The following is a 16630-nucleotide window of genomic DNA, read 5'->3' as shown; positions in this document are numbered from 1 at the left end:
CCCTGGGTTGCTTTTCTTATTATGATTGACTTGTAGGCAGTCTTTTCATATTCTGGAAACTAATTCCTTGTCAGTTACATATATTTTAAAAATCTGCTCTTTTGGGGGGGGCTTTTGTCATATAATGATAGCCCTTTAATGGACAAAAACTGTTAAATTGGTATCAGTTTTGTACGTCATAATTTGCACTTCTTGTGTCTTGTTTAAGAAATACTTTTTTACCTTGATTCCTAGAGACATTATTCTGTGTTTTCTTCTAAATGTTATATTGTCTGTGCCTTTCCCTTTGTTTCTTTAATGAGTCTGGAATTTATTTCTGTTTAGTACATGCATATTTTACCCGGGATAGAAATACAATTCCATTTTTTAAATACAGGAATACTTCATTCCTTTCCATGCTGACATGTACACCAAACCAGCTAGAAACTGTGTTTCCATATACAGCCGAGTGAAAAGGAGTTCGACGCCCTGCCCTAGACTCTAACTCTTACCTCCTGTGCCCTTACAGATACCATAGAGGAAGCTCAACATCTCCGCACCGAGCAGAAACCCACAGGGTACAAGACAGCGCTCTCGCTTCTCTCCTAAGGCTCATGTTTTCATTTCCTCTTTGATCACTGAAGAATGTCTCCTTTCATAATAGGTCTTCAACAGGTTTGGAAAAAATAAATACATACATAGATATATAGACACATAGATGAAGAAAGGGAGGGATCAGGAAGGAAGGATGGAAGGGAGGGAGGAAGGAAGGAAGGAAGGAAGGAAGGAAGGAATAGAGAAGAGAGTGAAGAAAGAAGTAGGTAACGTACTTCAGTTGCTTCCATCAGGACCATTTGAAACAGAGGCACTAGGGACGCCGGGTCCGCCATACTCCACGTCTTTAAACTCCTGGGTTGCAGCTCTCACTCTCTCAACACGACTGTCGGAAACAGCAGCCAATGGGCACAGAGAACCTCCCCACAAATGCTCCTTCTTTCCTTGAAGCTGGGCATCGGCACTTTCATTCATTCACTCACTTGCTATTCACATGGTAAGCGGGTATCAAGTGCCTACTATGTTTGAGCCACTAAGAGGCAACAAAATGACCAACTCACTGAAGCAGGGCAGAACTATCAAAGAAGTACAAATCAAAACCTGACTATGCCAGATAAACAGTGTAAAATACAGTAACATAAGTTTACTGTATCGGGATTCTAAAATGTTCCAATACAGAAATTTTCAAACATACACTAGAGTAGTTAATACAATCCCCACAGATCCATTTCCTAGCTTCAACAGATAGTCATGGCTGAACCCCCTGTGTCTATACTTCCACCCTCCTTCTCCCTCCCTCCCTTATTATTTTGAAGCTAATCAAAGCCATCCTATCATTTCACTTGTAACTATGTCACTAAGTACACCAGTTTGGAAAGCACAGAGGCCATGACTTTTTCTGATTTTGTGTTAAGTCAGGTATCAAGAACCTCGGTGCTTACAAACACCCACAATTCCTATATGCCATCCTTCTCAACCAATCGGAGCAACGTATTCTAACTGAGATGTCTGGGAAAGACAACCCCCTCCCCCACAAGAGATCGCAAATTCTCTGTGTATCACATCTGGGCTACAATAGCTTGTCCATAATGGGGAAAAGTTCAAAGTCCTCTGACAACTACAGTACTTATGATAACTCTCCAAAATACTATAATACTTAACATTAATCATTAACTCCCTCAGCAGAGTCTTGGGGGTAAGAATGTGCCTCCTATTACTCACAAGGAAGTTGGGATCTAATAAATATTTAGTTACAGATGAGCCATCCAAAGCCCAGGCATCAGGGGTTGTAAATTCATGACTGACGCCTGGCTGGCGTAGCTCAGTGGATTGAGCGTGGGCTGCAAACCAAAGCATCGCAGGTTCAATTCCCAGTCAGGGCACATGCCTGGGTTGCAGGCCATGACCCCCAGCAACTGCACATTGATGTTTCTCTCTCTCTCTCTCTATCTCCCTCTCCTCCCTCTCTAGAAATAAATAAATAAAATCTTTAAAAAATGTTTTTTAAAAAATTCATGACTGACATATGAACGAGCGTCAACAGGGCCTGTATGTAGTCCTCAGGTGTAGCTCAGAGAAATGAACTGCTATGAAATGCTACCCTGATTTCCTGCGATCCCATTATAAGATACAAAAATCGACCAAAGCATAACACTCAGTGTGATAGCGGAGACATCATCTTCGCCTGCCCTTACATAAATACATGGAAGTCGTCACAAACGGAAGTTTTCTACTCCAGTAATAAGTAGATTGGATGACTGAACCCTATAAAATAGTGCTTATGTCTCATATGTAGTTTAAATTTGAAATCACAAAAACCTGCAAATGCTAGGCAAAAAAAAAAAATTATAGAATAATACATAGACAAAGGTGTTTCTCCAAAATATTCAAAATGATTTGAACTACTCTAATGAAATTTTTAACTCTTTCACTTAAACATAACTGGTCTAGACATAAGGAAGAATTGTGCTAACGAACGGAACTTCAAAATTATTATGTTTAATAACTGCACTTCTATTCCTTGCTAGTCATAAAGCTAACTCTTCGTTTGAACAATGCTTCTGCACATCCTGACCATGTGTCTTAGTGTACGACACTCTGAGCTGAAACTAACTCACCGCACAAGGCGTGGCATCTAAACACTACGACTTCCTAGTGACTTTCCTCAAACCTCCTTCTCCCCCATTAAGCAATAACAAAAAAATTAATTTTGTGAATATACATATATAGAAGTACACAGTCTCTGAGTTTATAAGAAGTTCTTCCCTGCAGGTTTTTGCCATGACATCTGTTTGCAAAGTAATTTACAGCCCTTTAAGAAATAGTGAGATCTGCTTATGGCATGTCCAGTCTTGTTAGTATATTATGTGTGTGCGTGTGTGTGTGTGTGTGTGTGTGTGTGTGTGTGTAATATCCATATATATATTTTTTAAGGAAATCCCGCCATTTGCAAAAACATGGATGGACCTTCAAGGCATTGCACTAAGCGAGATAAGCCAGGCAGAGAAAGACAAGTGCTGGACGGTGGCACTGACACGTGGAACCTGAAAGGGAAGGAGGAGGATGCTGATGAGAAAGAGAAGCCATCAGACCCACGGAAACAGGGACCACACCAGCGGCTGCCGTGGGCGTGGTGGGGGGGGTGCGGGAAACAGGGACAGGCTGGAAAAAGAGCACGAATCCTCAGCTGTGAGATGGATACGGTCTGAGGGTCTACAGTAAAACTCGGTGACTGTCGCTGACAACACTGAATTACGTAATTGAACTTGACTGGGAGACTAGAACGTCAATGTTCTCACCAAAAAGAAAAAACAAATTTTTTAAAAAAATTGTTCTTTATCGCCAGTGTGACTTACTATTATGTAGCCACCTCTGCCTTTTTGTGTACCTGAATTATTCATGGAGGTTGCAAATATTCTTTATGTGTATGTTAGGATGAAAAAAAATTGCCAAGGCAAGTTCAAGGGCTAACAGAACACCCCTTCCTGGCTCCTTCTGTTACCTCTGTTGAAAAAAGGAGAGGAGATCCCCCCTGAGGAAAGAAAGTCTCTAAGGCCTCTAAGAAAAGCCTCTAGTGGTCATTTCTGGAAGGAAACAGACCGCTGCACAGAGGGAAAAAGAAAGCGAGGCAAGGTGGACTGTGGGGTCACTCCCAGGTGAGGTGTCTGCGGGGAGGAGTTTCTCTGTGCACTCTATAAAAGCTCAGCTCGTTCACCACAGAGGGACAGACTCTGCCCCATCCTGGTACTTACAGGCGCTCCCTCCTGGAAGCCACAATGGATTTCACACGCAGAAGCTTCCACAGGAGCCTGAGCTCCTCCTCGCAGACCTCCGCGGTCAGCGTGTACAGGAAGGGGGGCATGATCGTGGGGGTTGCACCCAGCGTCCACGGAGGGGCTGGGGGCCACGGCACCCGCATCTCGACCAGCAGACAAATGCTGAGCTATGGCAGGGATCTCGACAGAGGGGACCTGCTTTTGGGCAACGAGAAGACAACCATGAGAAACCTAAATGACCGCCTGGCAAGCTACCTGGCAAAAGTGCGGTCCCTGGAACAGTCCAACGCCGAGCTCGAGATGCAGATCAAGCAGTGGTACGAAACCCACGCGCCCGGCACCTTTCGGGACTACAGCGCGTACTACAGACAAATTGAGGAGCTTCAAGCTCAGGTGAGAGGCGATGCCTGTGCCTTCTGCTCCGCAGTGTAGCTGAGTGATATGTCCAGAGGGCGTATGCATTGCGGGGGCGCAGGGGGGGCGGCGAGGGCAGGGTGCAAATGGATGTTGTAAAGCAAATGGGCTAAAATGCTCCAGCTACAAAAATCATATAGTATTCTGTCATCCACCCTCAGTGCTGGAATACCTGACTACAAAATAGGGCGGCTGTAAATCATATTGTTTCAAATGTTTTAAATCTAATTATATATAAAATATAAAAATGTTATCCCCCATCTCATAATCCGTACTTTCATCACAGTTTACTGGGTTAAGGCTAAGTGAATGGTAAAGCAGGGTTTTTTTTTTTTTTCTGAAAGAGCTAAATTTTTTAAGGGTTAATAAACCTTCCTTAGTTTTTCACCTGGTTCCCATCAACTTTTGAAACTCCAGTCAATTGAGTTTCCTCCTTTCACTTACGCAAACGCTGTCATACAAGGGTTAGAATACTATGTTATAGATTTCGATGACAACGTGATTTGGGGTGAAACTGGGGGAAGAGGCATAGGTTTTAATGATACCTGGATTTTTAAATGCCCTGCTTAATAATCTGATTATCATCAGCAGAAACCACTTCTGCCGTAATAAAATGTTCTATTGCCCCAATTCAGATTTATTGCAATTGTATCAGAACCACATCATCCAGGAAGGGTGGAGCTCTCTGTGTTATCAAGTGCATGGAGTGAAAGAAGACTTTGCTCCTAAATGACACTTGCGGATGTGACACGGAGCACCTGTACTGCTCTGACGTTCTGATCTGATCAAGGAAAGTGTCCCTTTCCTGTCCCTTTCTACTTTAAGATTTGTTTTCCTTGAAGGCAAAGGCAATTGACCAGGAAGTCTCTTCTTCTTGTGTTGTATTAGACATCAGTATGATTTGATTCAGATTCTACAGGAAGTTCCAGTACTTTGGAATTTCAGACACTGTGTGGACGCGAGAGGCAAAGCTGTTTACATTGCATCCCTGGCCGGGTAGCTCAGCTGGTTAGAGCATCGTCCCAATAGGCCAAGGTTGCAGGCTCACTCTCTGGGCAGGGCACACACAAGAAACAACCAATGAATGCATTTTTAATACGTGAAACAATAAATTGATGTCTCTCTCTCTCTCTCTTTCTCTCTCCCCCCTTCCCTCCATCCTCCCCCCTCTTTCTCTTGTCCCCTCTCTCTCTAAAAAAATTTTTTTTCATGTAAATTGCCCTTTCTGCCAACAGGTCATTCTTCTCAGGCTCCCACTAAAAACATTCAAAAGCAGCCAACCTTCTCCCCTACCTGTCTCATGGTTCATGCTTCTAAGTCTACTTTAGATCATCCCAAATCCACAGGCACAGCCATTTCTTCCATGTAGCTGGACAGGCCCAGGGTTTGATGAAAGGAAGCTCTCTCCAGGACGGGATCTGTTGAAAGAGACACGTCATTATAACATTTCCTACAAGCAGACTTCTGACCCGTGTGCATCTTAGAGAATTCACCCATTAGGTCACAGCTTCTTAAAAGCAGGGACTTGTCCATCCTGATAGTCCCCGTGCATGGCACAGCTCCCACCACTAACAAGTGCCCATTCACCAGCCAATATTTAGTAGACGCTAAGCAGGTGCCAGCCACCATGCTGGGCACGGGCAAGTATGGCGGTGAACATAAAGCGATTTAGGGGGAAACAGGCATGAACAAAGGCAACATGTATCCCACACGGAAGGATAAAAGCTAGTGCGGAGGGCTGCGTGGGGCAATGGGGGTACAGGCAGTCCACCCGTCCAGTTCTGTTTTGAGGAAACCGGGAAAGCTTGAAGCGAGGAATGTGTAACCTGAGACGTGGAGGAGCATAAAGAGGAGGAGGCGTTCACCGAGTGAGAGGAGCTAAGAGGAATGTTCTAAGCAAGAACAACAGTGAAGGCAAGGCACTCAGTAAGGCGTAATGCCTCGAGTTGAATTAAAATCTCCTCTGGGCCCTGGCCGGTGTGGCTCATTGGGTTGGAGCATCACCCCATAGACTGAAAGGTCATGGGCTCGACTCCCAGTCGGGGCACACATCCAGGTCGGGGGCTTGACCCCTAGTCAGCGCACGCGCTGGAAGACAGCCAATCGGTGCTTCTCTCTCACCCCGCCTCAGTAATGAAAAAAACTGTCCTTGGGCAAGAACTATTAATAAACAAACAAACAAACAAACAAATAAATAAAATCTCTGATGGAGTCACAGGAAAGCCAGCCAAACTCTGGGACCACCGCCGCACTTTACAAGTCTATTATGTTAGATACCCGTATCATTATCCTCCCTTTCTATTTTCAGGCAGAAATTCCTGAAATGAGCATCATCTCTGATATAACAGTAATTGTACCTGAGGAGAAATGCCACCCTTTTAAACTTCTGTCCAGTTGAAAACGTCACTCCTTCTCACGTGTTTTCCAGATTAAAGACGCCCAGCTGCAGAGAGCGCAATGGGTCCTGAAGATTGATAACGCTAAGCTGACTGCTGAGGACTTCAGGCTGAAGTAGGTTATCTAGTGCCTCGGCAAAGCTTCCTCGACAGGAATTTCTTTTAGTCACCCCTTCATGACACCCAGCTTTGCGCTGTTGGTAGAGGAGCTACCACTACATATTGCCAAGCTCTTGGCATTTACAGCGCGTTAGAAACGACCTGGTCTAGCCCAGCACTTAGAGCTGGGCTTCCCTCTTCCACAGTCTTAAGGTTTGGCCACCCACGCGCGTAACTGAACACCTCCAGTAACTACTACTGTTCTTGCTGTTGAGCTCTAACTGCTAGAATGTTCTTTTTTAGTAACCTGGCATCTACCTTCCCACCGACTGAGCCCTCCTCTGCCCTTGGGAATAATAGCAAAGCTATTTAAAACTCCCCTTCTGCGTAAGTGCCCTTCTGTCATCTAAAGACAGTCGTTGGCCTGCCTTCGTGATTCTGCAGTGAGTCACCCACGTTCCCTCAGCTGTCCACAAATGCATGACCAAAGTTCCGGGGAACTTTGACTCTTGATGCTTCCTAGCTTGCCAGTTCTGCAGTACAGTCTGACCGACCCGAGGACGAGGACGGTGATTGAATCCGGTGAAACTGCGCAGTCTCGCAGTCACATCACGCTGCATGTGATCAGAGTTGTTCTCCGTAAACTGCTTCTACACCAGGGCCTCCTCACCTGAATCTGTACACTGCATCTGCCCTGAAAAGTAGCTTATGTTTTAAAAGGGTGGCGTCTTAATGCTACAAGGGATCAAAACGAAGGAAATGAGAAAGCAGATCTGAGGATTAAAGCAGTAAAAGTTCATTAATTCCAGTTAATATCTGAGTGTCCTATTGCAGTATTATTTTTTAACTTTACTATTTTAATTAAAAATAGGAATACATAAAATTGTAGAAGAGAATGCATAGATTTTTAAGAAAATCTTCGGATGCATCTGTTTATAAAGTAATAAAAATAAATTGATCATGTATATTCATTAAGTAAATTTAACCAACCATTTTTAAAATCAATAATGAAAACCCTTTGTTAACACGGTAATTTAAGCAAACTTTTTAAAAATTCTGTTTAAATATATCCTAGAATCTAGGAATGTTTTAAAGTAATTTCAAATTGCCTTCTTAACAAATCACAAAGATTATAAGGCAAATTATCTGATTCTTAGGGTCCCATGAACACTTTTGAAATGTATAAAGAGGGGCAGCAATGCTGTGTTGAAATTGACACCCTCCCGTACCACATACAAAATCCATATTACTATATGAAGATGGTCTCCTCTGTCCTGGCTCCAGGCGGACTCAGTGGTCTCTGCTCATCATTTAACTCACAGGTATGAGGCTGAAAGGGGGCTGTGCATCGCCGTGGAGGCTGACGTCCAGGGCCTACACAAGGTCGCTGATGACCTGACCCTGCAGAAAACAGACTTGGAGATGCAAGTGGAAGAACTGAGCAAAGACCTGGCTCTCCTCAAAAAGGAACATCAGGAGGTAAGAAAACATTCAGAAGTGGTATTGGCAATAGTGGAATGGCTACACTAATAATAAGGAAGATGAGGAGGAAGATTTGGTGGTGGTGGTGGTGGTGGTGGTGAAGAAGATGACAACAATCATGATGTCATCCCTAACTACTTCTCATAAGGTTCCTGTCGAGGTTAAATAACTTAGAACAATACCCACACCATTAAAACCCCTGCCAAATTATTATGCTTTTCTTTCTTTTATTCATGCCCAGTGAAGGGGGCCACAAAACATATTATGTCTTTTCTGCCCAGCCTCCTCTGAGGGTACACTTCAGACTGTTTCACCAACCAGGATTTTCGTTCTCGTAGGAAGTGGGCATCCTACGCACACAGCTGGGCAAAACTGTCAATGTGGAGCTAAAGGCCACTCCAGGCCTGAATCTCAGTGTCATCATGGATGAAATGAGGAAGAAATATGAAGCCTTGGCCCAAGAGAACCTTAAGAAGGCCAAAGAAGAGTTTGAGTTACAGGTAAATAGCATGATTCCAAAGGACAAGCAAAAGTGTTGACCTTGTCCTCTAAAAAGAGGTAACTCTTCTCCTTCTCTCCTTCCTTCCTTCTTTCCCCTCCCTCCCTCCCTCCCTCCCTCCTTTCCTTCCTTCCTTTTTCCCCCTGTTTATTTTTCCTTTTTTGGAATTATAGATTGAAACTCTGCAGCAACAAGTCACAGTGGACACCCAAGAGTTAAAAAGAGCTGAAGCCCAAGTCAAGGAGCTGAGACATGTCTACCAGAGCCTGGAGATAGACCTCAAGTCCTGCCTCAGTCTGGTAACGCACATCTGATCCCCAGCTCTCAGTGTCGGGCGTTCACTAAGTGCTTGTGGTAGGGACTTTAAACATGCTAAGACCTATAAAAATGAACCCCTCCCCTTGTAGAGCTGGCAGGGAAACAAGCCCAACAACTGATTATATTTAAAGGACAGAAGATAATCAAGGAAAGGGAAAGTGTACGGCAGGGCTGCAGAGGAAGAAGTAGGTCTGGAAGACCTCAGAGGGAAAGTGACGTTTAAATTGGACCTGAAAACTTGAGATGAATCTGAAGCTAGACAATAGGGGTAAAGACCTTCTGGGCTAAGCAGACCAGTCAGGGCATGACAAGTTATGCCGTGGTGACAACCCCCAAAATCTCAGGGGCTTGCCACAGCACCGCCTCCCTCATGGTCTGGCTGCGCTGGAGCTGCGGCGCCAGTGTTGTAGCACTTAGAAAACAGCAGTACTCAGACCACGTGATCCTTCTCAACCTTCTCAGAAAAGGCATTTGTCAGTTTCACTTGCATTTCATTAGCCAAAGAAAGTGCTAGGACCAAGCCTGGCGTCAAGGAGATGGGGAAGTCTAATAGTCCACGTGAAGGGGCCCCATGAATGGCAGGGAGGGAAGCAAATGTTGAGAACAATAGTACAATACACAGTAAGAGAAGAGTGAGTGCAAAGCTAAAAACAAAGAAACCTGCCTCCCAAGACTTAGTGATTCTAGCTGGCTGACTGGGGTTGCCCAGATGAAAACAGTGGGAGATGAAGCTAGAAATATGCATGATGCCCCCAATAACCAGCTGCACGAATTCCTCTCAGAGGATATTCAAATGGAGCGCCCTCTTAAATCAAGGCCTCAAGTAAGAAACACGCACTTTTTCTTGTGTTCCTAGAAAGAATCTCTGGAGAGGACACTGCAAGACACCAACGCTCGTTATCAGAGCCAGCTGGCCACTCTCCAGGGGCTGCTCAACTCCTTAGAGGCCCAGCTGGTGGAGATCCGGGCTGAAGCGACGCGCCAGAACATAGACTACGCCGATCTCCTGGACATAAAGACCCGGCTTGAGCAGGAAATCGCTACTTACCGTTACCTTCTGGAAGGAGAAGATATGATGTAAGGATCTTAGAATCAAGGGATATGTATCCGTGACTGCACACTGTGCTGCTTTAACATCCACACATTGAGCCCTGCCGCTCACTCCCCAGCACCCATGCAATGCCTAGCACAAAGTCAATTACACACGCATACGGCCACACTAGCAACGAAACAACAATTTACCCAAAAGTACACACGCACTGCAAAAATACCAAATACAGGCTTTGTACTTGAGGCTGTGTTGTAACACCGAGGTAGAAGATGGGTATACAGACGATACAGATTGTTCTAATGTTAACTTGTATAATTAGTGCACACTTGAAAACGCAATCACTTCTTAAAATTCTCACCAAGAGGTCGTGGACTGCACAAGAGGCCACAGAGGTCCGCGAGAACCGATTTAAGAATCATCCGTGTCGAGGCAGCCACTGTGTTCAAATACCACACCCGAAAAGGTCAACGAGAGAACCCAAGATTCCAACTTCCATTGATATTTTGTCATTTTCATTAGAAAAACTCCTAGTGTATGTTAAGTGGGTCAGTTCTGAAGCTACGTATTGTTCAAGTTAAAAAGTAAGACACTCAAGTTAGAAGGAACAAGCATAGTAAAAGGGAAAATAGGTAAGCACAGGATTAAAACACACATCACTCGGAATTATTTTAAAACAACCAAAAAGGCAGGTCATCGCTTCATTTTCAAAATGGCAGTAACACTTTTTTCTGTTCCTCTTTCCTTTCTTTAAAAAAAAAAAAAAACAGAACCATACATCCTCAAGAGAACATCCAGTTGGACACAGTAGGTAAGTGTTCCAATGTTCACACATCTCCCGTAAGACTGAATTCTCACTCAGTAGCTTACCATTATTATTTGTGTCTGGTGGAAAGTAAAGGGGGATCAGATCCCCAGTGAGCGGATACTGCCCTGGGCACTCTGAAAATCAAGCACATCACATACAGAAAACCTCCCTGTGGGACATCTGTCACACTCCCCGTGACGGGGTGATTCTCTTGGCCCCGTGCTATTGCTGTGCTGAGACATCCTGAGATCCTGAAAATGAGAAATAAGATGAGAAGGTCCATTTTGCTTGATTCACAACTGTATATTTCCCTCTGGGGTGGGGAGAGTAGAAAACTTGTAACTTTGGGGAGAGTGGGACATTGTCAGCATTTATTTGTAAAGTGGACTTGAGATCATTTAAGAAAGATAACGGGTTAGACTTTTTCTAAAAGAAGGACATGCCCACAAAATGATAACTGAAAGCTGAATGTTATACATCAGCAGGGTTATGTGTCTGAATTAACCCTTTATACTTAAATCTAAATTTCAGAGATAAAGAAAGCCAGGAAGGTTAGGACAGTTGTGGAAGAAATAGTGAATGGCCAGGTCGTGTCATCTGAAGTCAAAGAGATGGAAGAAAAGATGTGAACACCTGCCAGGAGGAGGCGCTGCTGAGGTCTTGAAAAAAGTATCGCTGTAATTTTTGCTCCTTACAAGAAGGTCGCCACCAGGAAGCACCACTAATGCTTTCTATGATTTCTAGGGGGTGGGGCATTTATCAGTCTCTGTAATTGGACATAAATGTGTTACTCAAAGGAGCGGCAAATTCCCTGCAAAAATGAAATCCAATGAGCATTAAGATGTTTAAAACATCACCGCTGCCATCTTTACCACAAGACAGATTAATTACAAGCTACAGACCACCTAATATCAGTTCATTAATGTTCCTGAAAATCACAGCACACTTCAATTAAGCTAAACTCATGGAGCAGAGAGTCTATGCAAATAAATCTCTCCCTCTCTCTCTCATTTTTCCTGTTTCTGAATTGCAAAATCTCCATTCTGGGGCTCCTACATTTTTGCCTAAGGTAATTTCTTGGTTAATTTCATAAAATTTTCAATATCAGTACAATCCTGCTAGCTTTGAATGATATCTTCTTCTTTCCCATTGTCTCCGCTGCCTTTTAAAAAACTCATTTCAGCTTCTTGAATAATTTAAAAGTCAAACTCCAATCATAAATGCTGAGCAGAATAAGAGAGGAGCACATTATGCGTGAAGTGGGAGTAGATTAAAAGCAAAATTAATTAGTGAAACCCTTCTGAAAGAAGAATGCTTCTCCTAATGATAATAAACGGCATAAATCATCGGGGTCTCTCTTTTTTATGTGGTGAACATATATCACGTAATGTTGTTTCTCACTATTTTTTATAACGACTGTAATGGGTTATAACTCACATGCCATAAAAGTGTCCGATTCAGTGGTCGTTAGCACGTCCACAGGATTGTGCGACCGTCACCATCAGGCCGTTTTAGAGCATTTCATCGTCCCCAAAAAGAAACCCCATTAGCAGCCTCCTAGCCTCTCACCAACACTAATCCACGTCCTCTCGCTATGGATTTACTTATTCTGAACATGTCATGTAAAAAGAATCATGAATGTGTTCTTTTGTGCACAACGTTTAGAGCAGCGGTATTCGTGAAAGCCCAGAGATGGAAACAACTCAAATGTCCATCAACGGATGAACAAATAAACAAAATGTGGTCTATTCAATAGAATATTATCTGGCACTAAAGAAGAATGAAGTACTTACACAGGCTGCCACATGGACGAACCTTGGAAACATTATGCTAAACAAAAGAGGCGGGATGTAAAAACGTGCATATTGTAGTCTCCCCTCTCTGCATCTTAGTGACCGATAGCAGCCTTGCAAATGTTTACAGGAAAAACTAATTTTTCCTCTATCCCTGCATTCTAGTAAGTGAATAGTTTAGATTTAATAGTTTTGATATATGTTAGCAAATAAATAAAATTTTGAGTGTGATTACTCTATTAAAATAATAATCTGATTCACCTAAGAATAATATCTACCATTTATTAAGCACTTACTATGAACTAAAGAGAGAGCCAGGCATTTTATAGCCATTTCTTATTTAATGTGCACAATAAACGCTACGAGGTAGAAGCCATCTAGTTGAATTGCATGAACTTGACAACATGCAATCATTTTTGACCTTCAAAATTAGCAGTTTTGTGTGACTTGACCTTATCATATCATTCTCATTTACATATAAAGACAAATGAGGGTTATATATGAGGACATGAAGTAAGTACTTTCCCAAATGAATAGCTAACAGGTAATGGAGCAAGACAATAAACCTCAGGGCTGTTTGTCTAAAGTCATTCCGGGCTTTGGGAATGACCTCTACACAATGCCTTCCAACATCTAAAAAGAAGAATGACATGGAATCATATAAAATCAAATCTTGATACCCCTTTAAGCAACTGTCACGTGACAATTACTGAGTCACACTTGAAGTGAGCACCTGCCTATCCTCAGCTGTTCTGTTGTTTTCTACTTGTCATTTTCACTCGCCAGGTACTTACAACACCTAGTTGTCACAGAGGTCCAGCTACCGTCACACACGAGGCTTGGTTCAGCACAATTTTGCCAGAAAAACGTTCTTTCCCCATTCTCATTCCTTTGCTTTTCAAAGCCGTGAAGAGGTTTCACTCCCATTTATTTCTTAATTTCCTTCCGGGTCACACCACTTAATGAACCACTTTTAAAGAACGTTTAGAAGTGAACTCTTTTGCACCCACCAGCACACATTGCAGAATAGCCCGAAGCTTGGACATGCACATGCCGGAGACTGTGAGTCCCACCAACAAAACACGCTGCAGGAGAAGGGTTTGCGGTTCCCGAGGCACGGCCATCGCCATATGACAGTAATGATGCTTTGTTAAAAAGAGGTAGAATTGTTATTTTTTAACTCAATTTCCTATCATAAAAATGACGATTAATCCTCCCCTTTGGTCTGTCTCTAGCTTCTTCCAAGTAATCTCGCAGTGAAAGTAGGCGACATCACGCGTACCTGCGGAACCAGGCGGCTCCGCCTCCCGCTCTGCCCGTGGCCACCGTGTGGAAGTGAGCGTTAGTGTCTGGGCGTCTGAGCCCCCGTATGAGCTAAGAACAGCGCGACCCTATTTCTGACAGGCATGCTGATCCGGGGGATTGGTAGTCCTTAAGTACGGGTCTCTTTATCACACACTCAAATCATCATTAATATACTTCATGACTTTCTATGAAATCATCAGTGCAGAAGTGAAGCCATCACCCTCAGAGAGAACCCCTAGAGGTGAAGTTGGGGTGGCCAGCACTGCTTTCTCTGGGCTTTGGGAATGAACTGCTTCTACATAAAGCCTTGCAACATCTACAAAGAAGAACAACGTGGAATTACATGAAAGCAAACCTTGACCCCTGGACGCCCTCTGCCCTCTCCCTTCCTCACCCGGGGACGGTCTCGGGGACCTGATGACACCCTCAAACAACATTTCCAAGTTAAAGCGCTAGTAAGGAATTTCGACTTTTTAAAGTTTCCCTTCAAACACCTGTTTTCTCTCCCCTAGACTCACTTCTAAAATTCCCCTTACCAACATTTTATTTTATCTTTCTCTTCCTCTCTCTCACCACGTACAATCCTCCCCTGCTTTTGAGAACCCCTGAACTCTGAAGTCCAAGAACTCATCCTTAGGTGTGACCCCCAGGGGGGTCCTTGTTCATCCTCCTCTCAGAAGCACAACATAAAACATCGGTAACCATATGTTCTTTCACCCACTCACAGCAGCTTAAAATTTACTCCAAGCGAAAGCATAAGGTGAACGGACCATGTGACCGGTGAAATGCAGAAAGTGGAAGGTGTGTCTGTCTTTAACTCAGGTGCGAAATTCTACAATCAAAGACCAGAAAAGTAACCAATCTGATAGAAGAAGATGAGCACACATTTTATTTTTTTTAAGATTTTATTTATTTATTTTTAGAGAGGGAAGGGAGGGAGATAGAGAGAGAGAGAGAGAAACATCAATGTGCGGTTGCTGGGAGTTATGGCCTGCAACCCAGCCATGTACCCTGGCTGGGGATCGAACCTGCGACACTTTGGTTCGCAGCCTGCGCTTAATCCACTGAGCTACGCCAGCCAGGGCAGCACACATTTTACTTAATAAAAATCTAAAGATTCACAAATACCACATAAATAATTACTCTCGTTTTGAGAATTCCCTAACCTCTACGAAAGGGAAGGCACAACTCTTTTCAACAGCTCACCCTGCTTCTAGTCACTTTCCTCTCTGCCTCAACTTGTACAGTCACTGCGCCGACAAGCCCAGGGTTGTCTCCCGTGTATCCGTGCCCACCCCCTACATTCTGACGGCTGTCAAAGAACATTCTTCTCACTTCTCAAAATTCCGGAATAAAGGCTTAGTTATTTAACTTAATCCTCTCCACCCCCAAAACAGTCACTGAAGAAGAAATATTCCTCTTTTCAACTTCTGAAGTTCCTCCCCATTTATCATTGCAGTCAGAACAAATCTTGGTCAAAGAATACCAGTACATTAGAGAAAAGTCATTTTCAAATGAAATAAATTGTAAATGACACATTCAACCATATTAAGGATTAAGTTCTTTCAAGTGAAATAACTCCAGGAATGCGCGGATAAAGTTTAGCCAAACATTAGGCTATGCGTCAGGATAAAAGTAAATAAATTAGACATAGTCCCTACCTGAGAAATTTACAGACTAAGATAACATATAATATGTACATAAAGATATAATGTGTAAGCCCTGGCTGGCATAGCTCAGTGGATTGAGTGCAGGCTGCGAACCAAAGTGTCGCAGGTTCAACTCCCAGTCAGGGCACATGCCTGGGTTGCAGGCCGTGACCCCCAGCAATCGCACATTGATGTTTCTCTCTCTCTCTTTCTCCCTCCTTTCCCTCTCTAAAAATAAGTAAATAAAAATCTTAAAAAAAAACAATGTCTGCTTCAGATATTTATTGATTAAATCTATTTTAAAAAGATATAATGTGTAAACACAATGTATAGATATTGAGCAAAATTATTCAAATTTGCATATATGCATGAGAGTTGGGAAGTACACATTTCAACACAAAATTGGTTCCAGGTTCACAAACTGAAGTTAACCATATCCCCATATTATGTGGTCATGTCACTAAGTGACAGTTCTGACTTTGGCCCATTCCCTGTGACTCTGTAAGCAAGCGATATAGCCTGTTTTCATCTCTATGGCAATAACACGGAATCACTCTGCTTGTGCGTGACTGATCATTAACACCCGTAGTGTCAAGTTCCTGCGTGGGGAGAACAAGTCTAACTAATACGTTATAAGATCTCTGGAGACGCAGTTACATGTCAAAAGTATAGCTGAAAACACATGTGCCTCTGTGTCTCCATGATTTCAATATGGCGTCGTTTCTTATGGACCCTGAGAACAGGATCTCTGGGTCTCAGCCTCGACACTGAGAAATGAAATTGGAGGAGCAAGCCTTTTGGAAAAGGAAAGAGCTGACGCTCGTGGCTGAGGACCAGGGCAGAAGCCCAGTCGCACAGCTGGGGAGTCAGAGGGACCCTCTCTCCTTTTTGTTCGCACTGCAAGCAGCAGGGTCGTGTCACCCACAGAAGGCACTGCAAACCTCAGTCCCACCTTCGCTACCTTCTGGCCGTGTGGCCTTGAACAGGTCACTTAACATTCTGACCCTCAG

The 16630-nt window shown here is 43.5% G+C and overlaps 1 protein-coding gene across 1 annotated transcript; it reads left to right on the top strand.

Moving 5' to 3' along the window:
* Positions 1–3760: 3760 nt before the first annotated feature.
* Positions 3761–12221, top strand: KRT20 (keratin 20). Its single transcript, XM_045836942.1, has 8 exons — positions 3761–4202; positions 6652–6734; positions 8041–8197; positions 8539–8700; positions 8873–8998; positions 9874–10094; positions 10836–10876; positions 11405–12221. Exons 1-8 carry the CDS (start codon positions 3810–3812, stop codon positions 11500–11502), a joined length of 1281 nt encoding a protein of 426 aa, XP_045692898.1. The 5' UTR covers positions 3761–3809; the 3' UTR covers positions 11503–12221.
* The last annotated feature ends 4409 nt before the right edge of the window (positions 12222–16630 follow it).

The sequence above is a fragment of the Phyllostomus hastatus genome, unplaced genomic scaffold, assembly GCF_019186645.2.
Source record: "Phyllostomus hastatus isolate PE091 unplaced genomic scaffold, TTU_PhHast_1.1 phas_contig_210, whole genome shotgun sequence".
NCBI lineage: Eukaryota > Metazoa > Chordata > Mammalia > Chiroptera > Phyllostomidae > Phyllostomus > Phyllostomus hastatus.
This window is presented reverse-complemented; position numbering and strand designations above follow the sequence as displayed.

Coding starts and splice junctions, on each gene's coding strand:
- KRT20 (XM_045836942.1), top strand. CDS start 3,810: ATGGATTTCACACGCAGAAGCTTCCACAGGAGCCTGAGCTCCTCCTCG. Junction 6,735..8,040: donor GCTGAGGACTTCAGGCTGAA/GTAGGTTATCTA, acceptor TTTAACTCACAG/GTATGAGGCTGAAAGGGGGC. Junction 10,095..10,835: donor CTGGAAGGAGAAGATATGAT/GTAAGGATCTTA, acceptor AAAAAAAAACAG/AACCATACATCCTCAAGAGA.